General features: G+C 42.3%; 1 protein-coding gene across 1 annotated transcript in view; it reads right to left on the reverse strand.

Moving 5' to 3' along the window:
• Positions 1-15,629, reverse strand: part of LOC137503296 (hemolymph lipopolysaccharide-binding protein-like) — a 47,930-nt gene extending 32,301 nt beyond the window's left edge. Inside the window, exons 1-2 of the mRNA XM_068230845.1 lie at positions 15,477-15,629; positions 1,832-1,957 (exon numbers count right to left, since the gene is read on the reverse strand). Of these exons, the coding sequence (XP_068086946.1) occupies positions 1,832-1,957; positions 15,477-15,629 (279 nt within the window). The remainder of the gene's footprint in view (positions 1-1,831; positions 1,958-15,476) is intronic.
• Positions 15,630-15,942: the final 313 nt, after the last annotated feature.

Raw genomic sequence — 15,942 nt, forward strand, 5'->3', positions numbered from 1 at the left:
AGGTCATTGGACCCATGATGTCACGGTCATGTGACCATGACGTCACGGCCATGTGCTCGTGCATCTTGACAGACACTAACTTCACTTTTATTTTCTTACGCGGATTTTTTGAATAAGTGCTCATGGCTAAACTCACTACTGACATCTTAACTGGTCCTAACCTCGTGCACTTGTTATAGCGGGGACTTTGAATAAGTCGGCGATTCCAACCTCACTGCTGTCATCGTAACAGGTCATAACCACGTGCACTGGTTTGGCGCGGAGTTTGAATAAGTGTGCATGGCTAACCTCACTGCTGTCAGTTTGACAAGTCCTAACCACGTGCTCGTGTTGGGCGCGGAATATTGAACGACCCTAACCTCACAGCTGCTATCACGACGGGACTTAGCCACGTGCTGGCGCAGAATTTTAGGAAGAGAGAACGACTGGGGGCGTAACTACACAGAAACTAGTTTTACAGCCAAGTAACTCTTCTCGACACCACCTTAGAATTGCCTAAACTCAGAGGATCCTAGTTTTAAAGCTAACTGCCCTTCTTAACATACGCATTTCCCGACACCTTTTTAGAGAGACCTAAATTCAAAGGACCCAAGTTTTAAGGCTAGCTGCCCTTCTTGACATGCCCTTTCCTGACATCACCTTACAGAGATCTAACATCACAGGTTGGAGAGATGCCCCTTCCCAAATCCATATTTGAGATCCCCTTCCCGATGTGAACCCTGGAGGGGTCTATCCTTACTTATCTTGTGATATGCGCCGCCTTCCAGTCGCCATCTTGTGCAAGTCTTAACGTCTCCATCCGACGCGTGACCTCCCCCGTTACAGAGGACCGGCAATGCATTGTGCTGTGCCCTCTACCAAGAGCAACATATACAGTCTGTTGCTACCTTATATTACTCATACATTCCAGATATAAATGTATGTTTGTAGCGATTTGAATAGTCAGCATACATTCGCCCGTGTTCTGAACAGGGAAACTTGGCTTGGTTTTAAATATATGTTAGGAGCGCGATAACTTGTTGGTAAAAAGATAGAAATTGACACGCATTCAGACGGTGATTGCACGGAATAAAACTGAATGGGAATCTACCTCTCTTTCCTTATTTCTCGAATATAACATCAACTTTATGACGCAAACACAACAGTCACCTTAACAGAAAAAATATAGTCTTGAATTCGTTCCCTGTTCTCTCTGTTCAGTTCTAGAATAAAATATCTCGAGTACATGCAACACATAGATTCGAACCCTGACATCTCTGATTAATGGTAGAATAAAAAATAATCAGATAATCAAACTACCTCACTCCTCATTTTGTGTCCTCCCTGAACCATTTGTGCGTTTATTGTCTCCATATTTGTATTAATGTATAATAATTCTTTGTTGGGTAAACTGAAGAGAAAAACTCTCAAGCTTCGAACGTTTAAATCACACTTCAAACCTACTTAGATAAAATTACATAGACCTGACTTACGAATTGTGATGCGATTACAGTTGGTAATGATCTTGCCTGTTATATTAAATCAACATTTGTGAATATTTCATAATTAAGAAGTAGAGACATAATATTACGTCCTTGCATTGCCTCTTTGCGTGACGTCATAAGAGCAACAGAACAATCTTTACATCACGAAGGCAGCGGTTTGATACCAAGTACCTATCAGATTAATTCCACAAACTGTATTACTGTACTTTAAAAGTTGTGTTAAATTCAAATGGCGCATGCAAACATTTTGAATATAAAGAAATAAAACACGTGTATTTATAACATAAACATAAAATATTATCCGTCCAACACAGAAGAACAACTCTGCAATTGAGAACACACGGTACCGTTATCATCCAATGTCCACTGGCGTTCTTGCGGCCATGCACAGACACGTCCAACTTAGAGCCCACGGACGATGCACAGTGATCTGCGCTCGCCTGTGAAACTGCTAGCATCAGGAGCAAGAGAACCTGGAAAAGGTACAGAGTTCAACAGTTAACTATGACTGAAGTGACATTCTAAAGGAGGTTGTGACAGAAAAGTTGGTATTTCAATGCAGAACACTGATTTCGGTTCCATCTATCCAACGTCAGTCAAACAAACACATTACCTTAGTTGTCAGCCCAGTTTGACAACTTTGATGGTCAGTTAACAAAACAGCGCGCAGTATTTACCTATGTAATGTAATCGTCTGTTTCCCCGTGCAGTTTTATATATTCTGGAAAGATTTATGAACTTGATCCAAACTACTTTTTAATTATAATCATGAGAGCTTAATGAACTTTGTTAAAGGAATATACGTATGTTAAATTATCTGACAATTCCACGTCCCTTGTTACATTTTCTCCCTGTCGTGGCCTACATTTATATACTGGAGTAAGACTACAGCCCCATCTAGTCCAAGTAACTGTTGTGCGGGGAACTCGTCCTGTGATAGTTTCTCACTGAACACTGATTGCAGTTACTTGCACGGGGCAGAGAGCGTGAGGTGCACAGGTAATATTTACCAATACAATATATTCGGAATTGTTTTTTCTTTCCTTTCTAACTCTTTGAACGTGAACCAAGAAATGGAATTTCAACGCTCGAGAAATGTACAATTAAGATCTCGAATGCTCTGATATTTAACAACATATCTGGGGAGAGGACTCGCGTCTGTCACAGTCTGATGACCCGTGCTAGTCTTTACAAATGGAAAACTCATAATTCACGTAGAGAAGCCGCAGCTTCCAGAGCACATTACATTGGTCGGGGCTCGAACTCTGATATCCAATTCGTAAATGGTTTTGCAAAAGGTAAACCGAATCGGAAGGAACCGTGGTTTCTAGTTTTACACCAGACTGGGCTCGAACCCTCGATTGTAGTTCACAATGATTTTAGAATACGCCTGTTTTCGGGGCAGTATAATACATTATTTACGATTGCCTGTCATCACAGACCCTTAACGCAGAACGGGTATTTTACCCACGAGTTTAGTATTACCTGGTTACCCTCTCTATATTAAGGAAACCAAACACCAGAGAAAGCCCTACATACATTTCACAGAAATGCGGACACCCTAACTGTCGCGTGCTTACTAAAAACATCGAAATCTCTCCCGAGATTCACATAGTTAAAGTTCTGCCGTACCTTGTTAATTAGCTCATGTTCAGGGTACTGAGTCGCTTCCTCTCTCTTAATCCGCCATCAGATGATACACACGAAAGTCAATCAGTACAAGAAACCTTGGCTCAAAAATTCACTCTTTAAATAGAGAAACAGCTGCTCTTTCTGGAAGGATTTATTTTTATACATTTCGATTCGACAATCTATTTGATGTTATATAAATTGATAGGCTGATTAAATTGTTGAACTACTGAATGATTGAAAGAAAACTGACTGGCGATAGCTCACCCAAGCTCCAAATACCAATTTTCCTTCAGGTTGATAATGTCCTTTCAACAACAGGGAGCAATAGAAAATCGATGATAGGGACATTTGTCCCAGAAAGACAAACTACTAGAATATCTGACATTTCAAGGTATTTCACACAGGTGACAGCATATACAACTTTACGAGGCCACGATACAGTGAACATAAAATACCTACGACTTTTCTCTAGTATTCTACCATACATATTCTCTAAATGTGACAAAGTTGGACATAACTACCTATTTATCTCTGAGCACCTCCCCAGTTACTTGGCTGTTTGCATGAAGGAACTATACCAAATTAATTCAGAGTCTATAGTATCCCCGGCATGAAATGTGATAAGCGGAAGCTGAGGAAAGTATTCTTTATGGTTATATTGGACACATCTTCAAAATGTCAAACTGTTCTGATAGAAGAACATTTTTGTTTAGGAAAATTCATTTCCGTGAGGATCAACTAGCAGGACCCAAGCAAGATAGAGCAGATATTTTATATTCAGGAGGCCAAATGGACTGCATCGCTATTTACCATTGCAGGGCGTATCAACAGGGCGGTACAGGTAAGAGAGGACTATTGGACTAGAATAGGTGGCTACATTTCAAGAAAGCAAGACCATTGCAATGGAACAGGTGAAGCATTGTCTCGTCATATTATGATTAAGAGCGAATTCTGCAAGGCAGTGTTACTGGACGGCGGTGTTTCCTTGTATATTAATTACTGTGTCGACGCTGTGAAAGTAGTACATGTGGATAACTGCAAGTACCCAGGTGAGCTTTACAGATCTCGTCATATGGTTATGGGTGTATTTAGGGGTCGCAGTAGGGATGTAAACCAGAGCCGTATAAGTTATTGGTAAGACCTTTTCAGCGTGTGAGAGACTCACAAGGAATTTTTTTTTTTTTTTTTGCTATTTGCTTTACGTCGCACCGACACAGATATGTCTTATGGCGACGATGGGAGATGAAGGGCCTGGGAATGGGAAGGAAGCGGCCGTGGCATTAATTAACGTACAGCCCCAGCATTTTCCTGGAGTGAAAATGGGAAACCACGGAAAACCATCTTCAGGGCTGCCGACAGTGGGGTTCGAACCCACTATTTCCCGATTACTGGATACAGGCCGCACTTAAGCGACAACATCTATCGAGCTCGGTCTCACCAAGATTACTTGACTCAAGAACGACATGAAAAGATCCACAGGAGAGCAGCGTGATTTGCTCTGGGTGGCTTCTGTCAAGGAATAGTGTAATGAAAATATTGGAAACTTCGGTCTGGGAAGACTGGGGAGTAAGGAGACAAACAGCTGAGCTGTAATGCGTCACCTCACGGACACTCATACTACACACACAATACTCTATACATGGACATTATCAGGGATATACTTTCAAGTTTTATGCCCGCATGACCTAAGCACCATCACAGTCCTGGTTCTGTGGCCTCTTAGTACACTTTACACGCATATTCTTTGAGGAAAGAATGCTGTACAAATAGACTGCCGAAGTGCAGTATATCTTGGTGTGAGGAAAGCCATCGTCAGAAGATTAGGAGCGTTTGAAATGCGGGTCTACTGTATTAACCAGGATGAATAGAAATGTGCAGCTCTCCTACTCCGGTCATATCATTAGGCTCCCGCCTCCAAATGTTTATACAAGGGAAGATCGAGAAAAGAGGGGATCTGCGAGACTCCGCACGTGTTGGCTAAGGGGAATCATCGACTGTAGTTCAGCCAACAGCAAAACTAAGCTCGAAAGTCCAATGACGGGTACGGCACTAGGACTCTATCCAGTGTGATTTAAATATTTCGGCAGGCAGAGCGGCCAAAGAGACGGGAGGATAAAAGTGGAACTACTTGCATAGAATAATGTACTATTAATAACGGATTGTTCCTCTATAGCTCGCATGGAGAGACCGCACTTAACTGTACAGCTTGGTGCCTACTGTCCGCACTTAACTGTATAGCTTGGTGCCTACTGACCGCACTTAACTGAATAGCTTGGTGCCTGCTGCAAATGAGCTCCTGAAAGCCCCTCTACAGCTCGTGTGGAGAGACCGCACTTAACTGTATAGCTTGGTGCCTGCTGCAAATGAGCTCCTGAAAGTCTCTTTATGGCTCGTGTGGAGAGACCGCACTTAACTGTATAGCTTGGTGCCTGCTGCAAATGAGCTCCTGAAAGCCTCTCTATAGCTCGTGTGGAGAGACCGCACTTAACTCTATAGCTTGGTGCCTACTGACCGCACTTAACTGTATAGCTTGGTGCCTGCTGCAAATGAGCTGAAAGTCTCTCTTTTCTCTCCCTCGACTTGTCTCTACCACTGACAGCACACCTTTGTGTTACATCACGTTCCCTTGTTTGAACATTCATCAATCACAAATATTCCACTCAAATTCTGTGAAAATTCCACTACTATATTGAGATATTTCTTCCTTAAGTGGTGAAATGGTTTGGTACAATAGGTACCGGATTCGATTAGCTGCCGTGTCAGGATTTTAACGTTAATTGGTTAATCGGGGGCCGTGTGTTTGTGATGTCTTCTTAAGTAGGAGCCGCATCCACAGAGACATGCAGGTCGCCTATAAGACCTACCCCAGGCCTGCTCGGAGGACATTCGCCATTATTATTATTATTATTATTATTATTATTATTATTATTATTATTATTATTATTATTATTATTATTATAATAATTATTATTATTATTATTATTTGTCCAACCCCTGTACCGTTTTCTCTACGGGGTCGTGTATGATGTGAGATGAATCTGACGAGGCGGTTTTGTTATGACCGAATGCCCTTTCTTATAAGAAAAGTTAATGAGATGAAATATGATAGTTAGAGAGGAGAGGGTGAGAACCAGTGCCGGCACATAGCCTACGCTTCCTCCTGTCGAACAGCAGCAAGGAGACTGCTCATGGCTTAACGTCACCATGCGACGGTCGAATCACCAGCAGCAGCGTCATATGCCCTCACTCCGTATGAGCACTGCGGAGACGTTTAGAATTTAATCAAGGCTTATCTAGTGATAAAAGTAGGATACCAGCAATTCCCCTACCCTGCCGGCCAACATTCTGATGGTGAACGTTCTTTCGACCAACGGGACTCGAACCGGGTAACCACGTTGTCAGGGCCATTTAGACTTCAACGCCTTAACGATCATGGCTACGATGCGTCCTCTTATTATTATTATTATTATTATTATTATTATTATTATTATTATTATTATTATTATTATTATTATTATTATTATTATTATTGTTACCGTGTTTTTGTGGTAGTTATGCGTGAAAGAAGGTGCGGGTGTGAACGGGCCTCAAGCTACGAAAGTAAAATTAAGTTAAAATTTAACAAGGTTATATTTTCTTTTCAAAAACAAAGAAATAACAAGCATGGCAGGTACAAAGTAGCAAGTCAAAAGGGTAGTTACAATATTTACAGGATTTGGGCTTCGCGCCCTGACTTCACAATGCTTGGGCAATCAGCTCAGTTTTACCCAAAACACAAGTTTCAACAGAGGGGCAGAAAACCCCATTCATGCCTAGGAGCCCTAGCTCCAAATTACACTGAAAAGCCTCCACGAGGCATACAACACTCAATTTTCAAAAAAGAGCGACTCGCTCTCCACTTTAAGCCTCTCAAAGGCCACACCAAATTCCACCTTCAAGTTGTCCTCACTGTACATAGATACAGGGGTAAAATACCCAACTTACTGAGGTCTATTAAATGAAAAGAAGGTTGATTACATGACCTCTAAAATAACAATTTGAGAGGAGGCGAACTTGCACTCCTGATACACTTGTTTTTTTTTAAACCTAATCTGGCTCTAGGCCACTAATGCAAGGGCTAATCCCATACTACAGAGGTGACTTTAGAAAAGAACAATTTGTTTTACGTTAACGAAGAATAGGTTGAGAAAATAAGTTCACCTCAAAACAATATGAGTGGGAGCTTGAGAGGGTTAGCACTCTCTATCCCAATATGCAGCTTTAAAAGAGAATAGATGAAAAGAGTAGTTACATTTTAGGAAAAGGTTACATAGTGGAAACGCTTCGAACCCGCCCCGAGAGTTAAACTGCCGACCTAGCAAGAAAAGAAGTTATTAAGAGGCCATTACCTGGTGTTGAACAGCTGGAGAAGAAAGAGGCGCTTCCCGCCCCCTGCTATGTACTTTACACACTGAAAGATGGAACAGAAGTGGCCCGGAGACCCTAAAATCAGCAGTTTATATCCTCTCGCGGAAGGTTCGAGGCGTTAGGGGAATGAAAACACCCTCCCACAAACTTTTTATTGGGTAGGATACAGCAACATATTCAAGTTGGGGGAAGATACCTATGATTGGTCAGAAATTAATAACAGAAATTCGGGATTGGTTAAATGCAAAACAAGGGGAAAGAGAGGGGTATACAGCCAACTTAAACAATAACAGAAAGAAATTTAAAAGGAAACAAACTTTTGAAATAAAAATTTTCTCCAAAAAAACAGTTCTTTCACTCCGCACTAGGGTGCACTATTGTTGATCTTCAGTAGTGTCCTCTAGAAGAGAAAGTTCACACTTCTTTCTACAAGCGAAACAAAAATACGTCGAAAATGACACAGTTCAAAAACTCTACAATTTCCAGGTAGTGACATCTTCTGAGAAACTTGAAGATTATTACCGTCAATAAAGTTCAGACTTCCTCCAGCAGAGGAGTTTCAACTGGCGCACATTTTAAATAAGCGGCGTGGAGGTGTACCGCCCGGTACAGACCTCCCCCCCCCCAAATGTTCCTCCAGGGGTGACACATGAAATTTGTTTGAAAACAAGGTCCAAGTTTTGATATAGATATGGAGATTAATTGCTGAAGAATTTATAAGATTTTCTTAATGTGGTTTGATTCAGTTTCAAATTTTTTGTTGTAACTGGAGAAGTAAAGTTTTTAATGTTTGTAGAAGGTTGAATTGAGAAGGAAAACTTTAGTTTTAAAGTCGAGGAAAAATTTTCTAAGTCCACCAGATTTTGTTGTTGAATTCCCAAGTGTAGTCATTGCTTATAGTAACTGTCCAAGTAGTTGATGTTGATGAAGTTGGATGGCCAGACCGGCCGTTGCAGCTTGCGTCCAAAGGAGGCCGCTCGGACCCCTCAAGTACCCTGAGATACCGCTCGCCCGCACTATGAGGGGAGCAGTGGTGTTGAAGCACGCCGCGCCCGCGGTGAACATATACAGGCTGCGGGCAAGTAGCAGGTCGTGCGCCGCACATCAGCCTTGGCCGGGAGGAGAGCTCCGGCTCGCCGTGCACATGTCGTCCTCGCTGGGGTCGAGGGGGCCCTTCCTCTAGCCCAGTCGCGGCACGGCGCCGCGCGGCTGCGGGGGCACTGAAACATTGAAGCTAGGCGGCAGAATTGTTGGACTATCATCATTTTTTGAGGGCACAGGCTTGTTGGAGAGGTTGAGGGGCCAGCGGCGTGCAGAAATCCGTGGCATTTAATATAAGCAAGCCACAGTGTGTATAGCAGGAGACGGGAGCGTGGTAATGGCCGTGGTAAGGACAGAATGGCAGTTTAACGGTGCGGGGAGGGTTTACAAAAAATACTTACATATGAAACAAAATATTATAAAAGGGCAGAAAGCCTTAAAAGTGAAACTCAAAAAAAATATAACCTTGATATTCCTTTCAAAATAATATGAAGCAAGTTAACACAGAAATTACACCGGTTTCACCTGGGACAGGTGAACCCTAAATATCCTCTCGGTGGCTGGATTACTTAATAGCAACGTAACCGGCGTAAGAAAATCGAGAATGATACAAGGCCCATGAAATCTGGGGGCAAGCTTGCCCGCGGGAACAAAGTTCTTGACCATAACTTGGTCACCTACCTTCAAAGGGGTGGGTCTCCGTCCACGATCATACCTTTCCCTAACCTTTTCATGAGACACTTTAAGATTGGCTATAGCCTTCTTCCAAAGATCTTTAATGTTGTCCGGATCTATTGTCTCGGGTAGAATGTCACTCAGAGACCAGAGGTTAGAGAGCGGCGTGTTGGAAACAAACTTGAACATCAACGAGGCTGGAGTAAATTTATGTGATTCATGAACCGCCGAATTCAAAGCAAAAGCTAACCAATGCAGGGACGTGTCCCACCTGGAATGATCTTCATGATGATAGGCAATAAGTGCGGACCTGAGATTACGGTTAACCCGTTCAGCCAGAGATGGTTGAGGGTAATAAGCAGAAGTAGTTACATGAGAGATGGACAAGTCAAAACAGAATTTACGAAATAAATTAGATGTAAAAGCCTTAGCATTATCAGATACAATATATTGGCACGGACCAAAAGAAGCAAAAATAGAATTTAAGCAAGTAATGGTAGACTGAGCGGTAACCAGCTTAGTCGGAAATAACCAGGAAAATCTAGTAAAGCCATCTACGCATACAAAGATGAACTTGTTAGCATTTCCCTTTGACTGGGGGAAGGGTCCTACATAATCAATATACAGGCGTTCCATGGGGCGCGACGCTTGATACGAAGACAAAAGGCCTACCTTGGTGGACATGGTGGGTTTACTGAGCAAACAAGATTTACAAGCTTATACAAGTTCACGGATTTCACCGTCCATACCTTTCCAGATGAACATTTCACGAATCTTTTCACGAGTTTTAAATATTCCCAGATGCCGCCCCAATGGGGTCTCATGATAGTATTTGAAGATCATAGGCACAAGGACAGCTGGAACGACAACCTTCATCATCTTGTCATGCCTCGAAGGGCAACATAAAACACCATTCCTCAGAACATAAGGGACGACATGTTCCCCAGAAGAAAGGGTTTCCATTATCGGAGCCAGCGTCGGATCTTCACGTTGGTATTTCTCAATATCCCTAAAAAGCATGGGAGCATCTGTTAAGATGGCATTAACACCAGATAGTATGGACTCGGGAGGTGATGAACTGTCGACCGGTTCATGGGTCTCGACGTCGTTGGAAAACATAAGGCTGAGTCCATCAGCAACAACATTTTCAGTACCTCTGATATGCCTGACATCGAATTGGAAGGCAGAAATACGGATGGCCCAACGGGCTATACGACCAGTACGACGCGGCCTACCTAAGACCCAGCTTAAAGCTTGATTATCTGTCTCCAGGTCGAATTTGACGTGTTCCAGATAGAGACGGAACTTTTCTAAGGCGAATAAGACTGCCAAACCTTCGAGCTCATAGATGGAATACTTGGCTTCTTGAGCCGATAGAGTCCTAGATGCATAGGCGATGGGTCGCCTCCCTAGTTCAGTCTCTTGAAGAAGGACTGCCGCAACTGCTGACGACGACGCGTCGGTTTGGAAGATGAATTTCTTCGAGAAATCAGGCATAGCAAGTACAGGGGCATTACAGAGAGCTAATTTAAGATCTTCAAAAGCGGCTTGTTGAGAAGGTCCCCACTCGAATTTGATGCCTTTCCTACGAAGAAGGTTTAAGGGTGCCGCTCTATTAGCGAAGTTAGGAATAAACTTCCTGAAGAAATTCACCATACTAATGAACCTGGCGATACCTTTAATGTCCTTGGGAGGTTTAAAATCACGGATGGCCTGTGTTCTAGAATGATCGACTGCTACACCATCAGGTGACACAATATGCCCTAGGAATGACATAGAGGGCTTAGCAAAGGCGACCTTGGACAACTTGACAGTTAACCCAGCCTTACGAAGGCGATCGAGAACTTCTCGCAGATGATCTAGATGTTCTTCAAAAGTCTCTGAAAATACGACGACATCATCCAAGTAGTGATATAAGTACTCAAATTTGATGTCGAAGAAGACCTTATCTAGTAGCCTAGTGAGTACAGCTGCTCCCGTGGGGAGCCCGAAAGGCACGCGTTTGTATTCGTATAAGTTCCAGTCCGTGGCAAACGCTGTAAGGTGTTTAGACTCTTCGGCAAGGGGAATTTGATTATAGGCCTGATTCAAGTCCAAGATAGTAAAGAACTTGGCCTTACGAAACCATGAAAAGCAAGAATGAAGGTCAGGAAGGGGCACAGATTGCAACACCTCCTTCCGATTGAGATCCCTATAATCAATGACAGGCCTGAAGCCTCCTTGGGGTTTCGGGACTAGAAAAATAGGCGAAGAATACGCTGACTTAGAGGGCCTAATAATACCATCCTTCAACATCTGATCGATAATTTCTTTCAGAGCCTTCATTTTAGGTGGAGATAGCCTATAAGGTGGAAAACGGACAGGAATCGAAACCGTGACCTCAATTTTGTATTCAATAAGGTCAGTAACACCAAGAGTATCAGAGAACACCTCTGGAAATGACTGACATAATTTACGAATACTATCAGCCTGCTCCTCAGGTAGATGTCTAAGGTCTAACAACATCTCATCCTGGGTAGGCGAAATAGATGAACATGACACAGAATTACATTTTAACAAGGGAATTTTACAATTGGACGCAAATTTGAATGTGCACGACTTACTCTGAAGATCGAGCACAAGACCAGTGTGACAAATGAAGTCCGCTCCCAGTATGATGGGGCAAGACAAGTGCTTAGCCACAAACAGTTTGGTTTTCCATGTAAATTTAAAAATACGAATTTTGACCAGTAAGGAACCTAGAATTTCTAATGGGGATGAATTAGCCGAAACATATTGAACAGGAGAGGAGACATAGTCAGGTAGTTTACAAACAAATTTCAATTTAGAATACCATTCAGTCGAAATAATCGAACAAACACTGCCTGAATCTAAGAGAGCTGTTATAGGCTCGTTATTTAACTCAATCTTAAGAAAAGGAATAGGTGCGGGGGAATCCGCCGCAATCCTAAGACACTCTTTGGGGCATTCAAAAGATGAATTTGAAAATTGCTCGTTCCCTGAATTTACAACCTGTTTACTAGGGGCTGAGTCTCGGGAAGATGGATTAGTCGACTCAGCCGAAGCCACTAGTCACTTTTTATTATTGGCATAGGTGGAATTTGCACCAGAAGTTGAGCAGGAGGGGGTGCTATTCGAATTTGGGCAATTCTCGGCGATATGTGAGAAAGCCCCACATTTAAAACAGCCTTGTGATGAACCAGCCCCATTCCTTGTCCCACTCGACTTGATCAGTGGACACTTATTGCGCAGGTGGTCAGGCGACCCACAAGCATAACATTTACGAGGGGTGACTGATCGGCGAGGTGGAGGCCGAGTATTACTAAAGGAAGGCGGGGGTTCTTTCGCTACACGCAAAGAATCGGCGTATCTAACTCCTTCTGCTGAGACGGCCAATGCTTCAAGTTCCGAGAAAGTTTGCGGGCACGCCGCGAAACACAAATATGACCTATAGGATGGTGAAATACCTTCCACAATAGCTTGTACAATTTGATCCTCAGGGAAGTGAAGAGCAAACACCCTAGTATAGAATTTAATATCTTGTATTTAATATGCCAAGTTCTCATCCAAGCGCTGTACACGATAATAGTACTTCTGAATCAGAGATGACCTCGCGCGAGCAGGAATAAAATTTGCAAGCAAGTGTGCGTGAAAATCTTCAATAGATGACTGTTCAGCTATGGCTCTTACTATTTTGTCAGAGAGAATACCAATTGCATAAGGATAGATGATTTGCAAAATTTGACATGGAGAAAGAGAAAACACAAGGGCATGATCCTGAAATTCAACTAGAAATCTTAAAAATGAAATTACGTCACTGGTGGTGTTAACGGAAAATTTAGAGATACCTCTGAGCAACATTGCCAATGGATGAGGCAAGCTACTGAACCCGGGTGACACAGTAGGCAAAGGTTTCAATGGCAAAGAAGTTAATTCAGAACGGATGTTACTCAACGATGCACGGCGTTCAGATTCGTTGTCCAATGGGGCCGGGATAGTTTGAGCAGCAACGGTTATCCTATTGATTTCTCCCTTGGGAGGCGCTTCCTCACTACCTGCATTCACTGTGGTGGGTAGATCGCTTTTGGGAGGAACCTCCCCCGTTAACAATTGAGTGACCTTGCTAGACAATTCAGAAATATTTTCCAGCAGCGTACTAGCTTCCTTCTTCTGAACGTCATTCAGCTTTAGAGACAACAGATCGTTAACTCTATTTGAGAAATGATATAGCCTGGCTTGCACACGCTTAATTTGATTAGGAGAAGGATCATTTTCATCAAAAAAACTAACTACAGAAGCTAGCCCAGTAATATTCTCGACGATCGTGGAAAGAGAGTCGTCAATTTCTTTCTCTCCCAAGGTGGGGATGGAAATGGGCAAATCAAGGGACTCTCTAAGCTTATTTGTGTCTACTGCAACCGTGCCTCCAGATTGCACATTTCTAATAGTTAACTCATATATCAACTCCTCTTTGCGCAAATAGTTAAGATGGAGAACATCGCGAGGTCCGGGCATGATGACAGAACAATTTTGAAAAACTCACAAACAAATTCCAGCAACTGAGAAAATTGTTAGAGTTCGGAACAAAACAATGTTTAGCCGTCAAAAAGGGCTAAATTGAGACCCATTCAACCACGCTCTGCTACCACTTGTTACCGTGTTTTTGTGGTAGTTATGCGTGAAAGAAGGTGCGGGTGTGAACGGGCCTCAAGCTACGAAAGTAAAATTAAGTTAAAATTTAACAAGGTTATATTTTCTTTTCAAAAACAAAGAAATAACAAGCATGGCAGGTACAAAGTAGCAAGTCAAAAGGGTAGTTACAATATTTACAGGATTTGGGCTTCGCGCCCTGACTTCACAATGCTTGGGCAATCAGCTCAGTTTTACCCAAAACACAAGTTTCAACAGAGGGGCAGAAAACCCCATTCATGCCTAGGAGCCCTAGCTCCAAATTACACTGAAAAGCCTCCACGAGGCATACAACACTCAATTTTCAAAAAAGAGCGACTCGCTCTCCACTTTAAGCCTCTCAAAGGCCACACCAAATTCCACCTTCAAGTTGTCCTCACTGTACATAGATACAGGGGTAAAATACCCAACTTACTGAGGTCTATTAAATGAAAAGAAGGTTGATTACATGACCTCTAAAATAACAATTTGAGAGGAGGCGAACTTGCACTCCTGATACACTTGTTTTTTTTAAAACCTAATCTGGCTCTAGGCCACTAATGCAAGGGCTAATCCCATACTACAGAGGTGACTTTAGAAAAGAACAATTTGTTTTACGTTAACGAAGAATAGGTTGAGAAAATAAGTTCACCTCAAAACAATATGAGTGGGAGCTTGAGAGGGTTAGCACTCTCTATCCCAATATGCAGCTTTAAAAGAGAATAGATGAAAAGAGTAGTTACATTTTAGGAAAAGGTTACATAGTGGAAACGCTTCGAACCCGCCCCGAGAGTTAAACTGCCGACCTAGCAAGAAAAGAAGTTATTAAGAGGCCATTACCTGGTGTTGAACAGCTGGAGAAGAAAGAGGCGCTTCCCGCCCCCTGCTATGTACTTTACACACTGAAAGATGGAACAGAAGTGGCCCGGAGACCCTAAAATCAGCAGTTTATATCCTCTCGCGGAAGGTTCTAGGCGTTAGGGGAATGAAAACACCCTCCCACAAACTTTTTATTGGGTAGGATACAGCAACATATTCAAGTTGGGGGAAGATACCTATGATTGGTCAGAAATTAATAACAGAAATTCGGGATTGGTTAAATGCAAAACAAGGGGAAAGAGAGGGGTATACAGCCAACTTAAACAATAACAGAAAGAAATTTAAAAGGAAACAAACTTTTGAAATAAAAATTTTCTCCAAAAAAACAGTTCTTTCACTCCGCACTAGGGTGCACTATTGTTGATCTTCAGTAGTGTCCTCTAGAAGAGAAAGTTCACACTTCTTTCTACAAGCGAAACAAAAATACGTCGAAAATGACACAGTTCAAAAACTCTACAATTTCCAGGTAGTGACATCTTCTGAGAAACTTGAAGATTAATACCATCAATAAAGTTCAGACTTCCTCCAGCAGAGGAGTTTCAACTGGCGCACATTTTAAATAAGTGGCGTGGAGGTGTACCGCCCGGTACAATTATTATTATTATTATTATAGAATGTCCACTCCAAGCCTGACATCAACTCACCCTTGACCCCTTGTTATCAGCTATAGAGAAATAAACAAACACTCACCAAGAGAAGCGACATCCTTACGAGTTCTGATAGTGGTATCTTTAGCTCTGGCTTGCTATTTATTTCATTGACTTGAGTGTTAGGAAAGTCCCGCATGCTGAATACAGCCAGCTCGTTGGCCGACTGGATGACCTCTCCAACCTTCGACGTCATATTCCGATAACCGAGCGGATATTTATCACGCAAAAAAACTATCTGTGCGAGCCTGTAACAAAAAACTATGAATAAAGACCAAATTTTAACAAATCTCTTGCATTTTGTGACCACAAATCTTACATTTATTCAATAATAAGGTAACAATTAGCTTAATTTTATGTTTGGTTCGATAACTGTCTGGGCCTCCAGTGAGCTGAAAAGGAGATAGAAAATTATACAATATCGACATTCTTTCCCAAATTTACAATTTTGTGGCCTTGTTAATGAGTTCTAGAGTGCGACTCACAACAATATTGGTACCCTAAACCAG

Source organism: Anabrus simplex, chromosome X (assembly GCF_040414725.1).
Source record: "Anabrus simplex isolate iqAnaSimp1 chromosome X, ASM4041472v1, whole genome shotgun sequence".
NCBI lineage: Eukaryota > Metazoa > Arthropoda > Insecta > Orthoptera > Tettigoniidae > Anabrus > Anabrus simplex.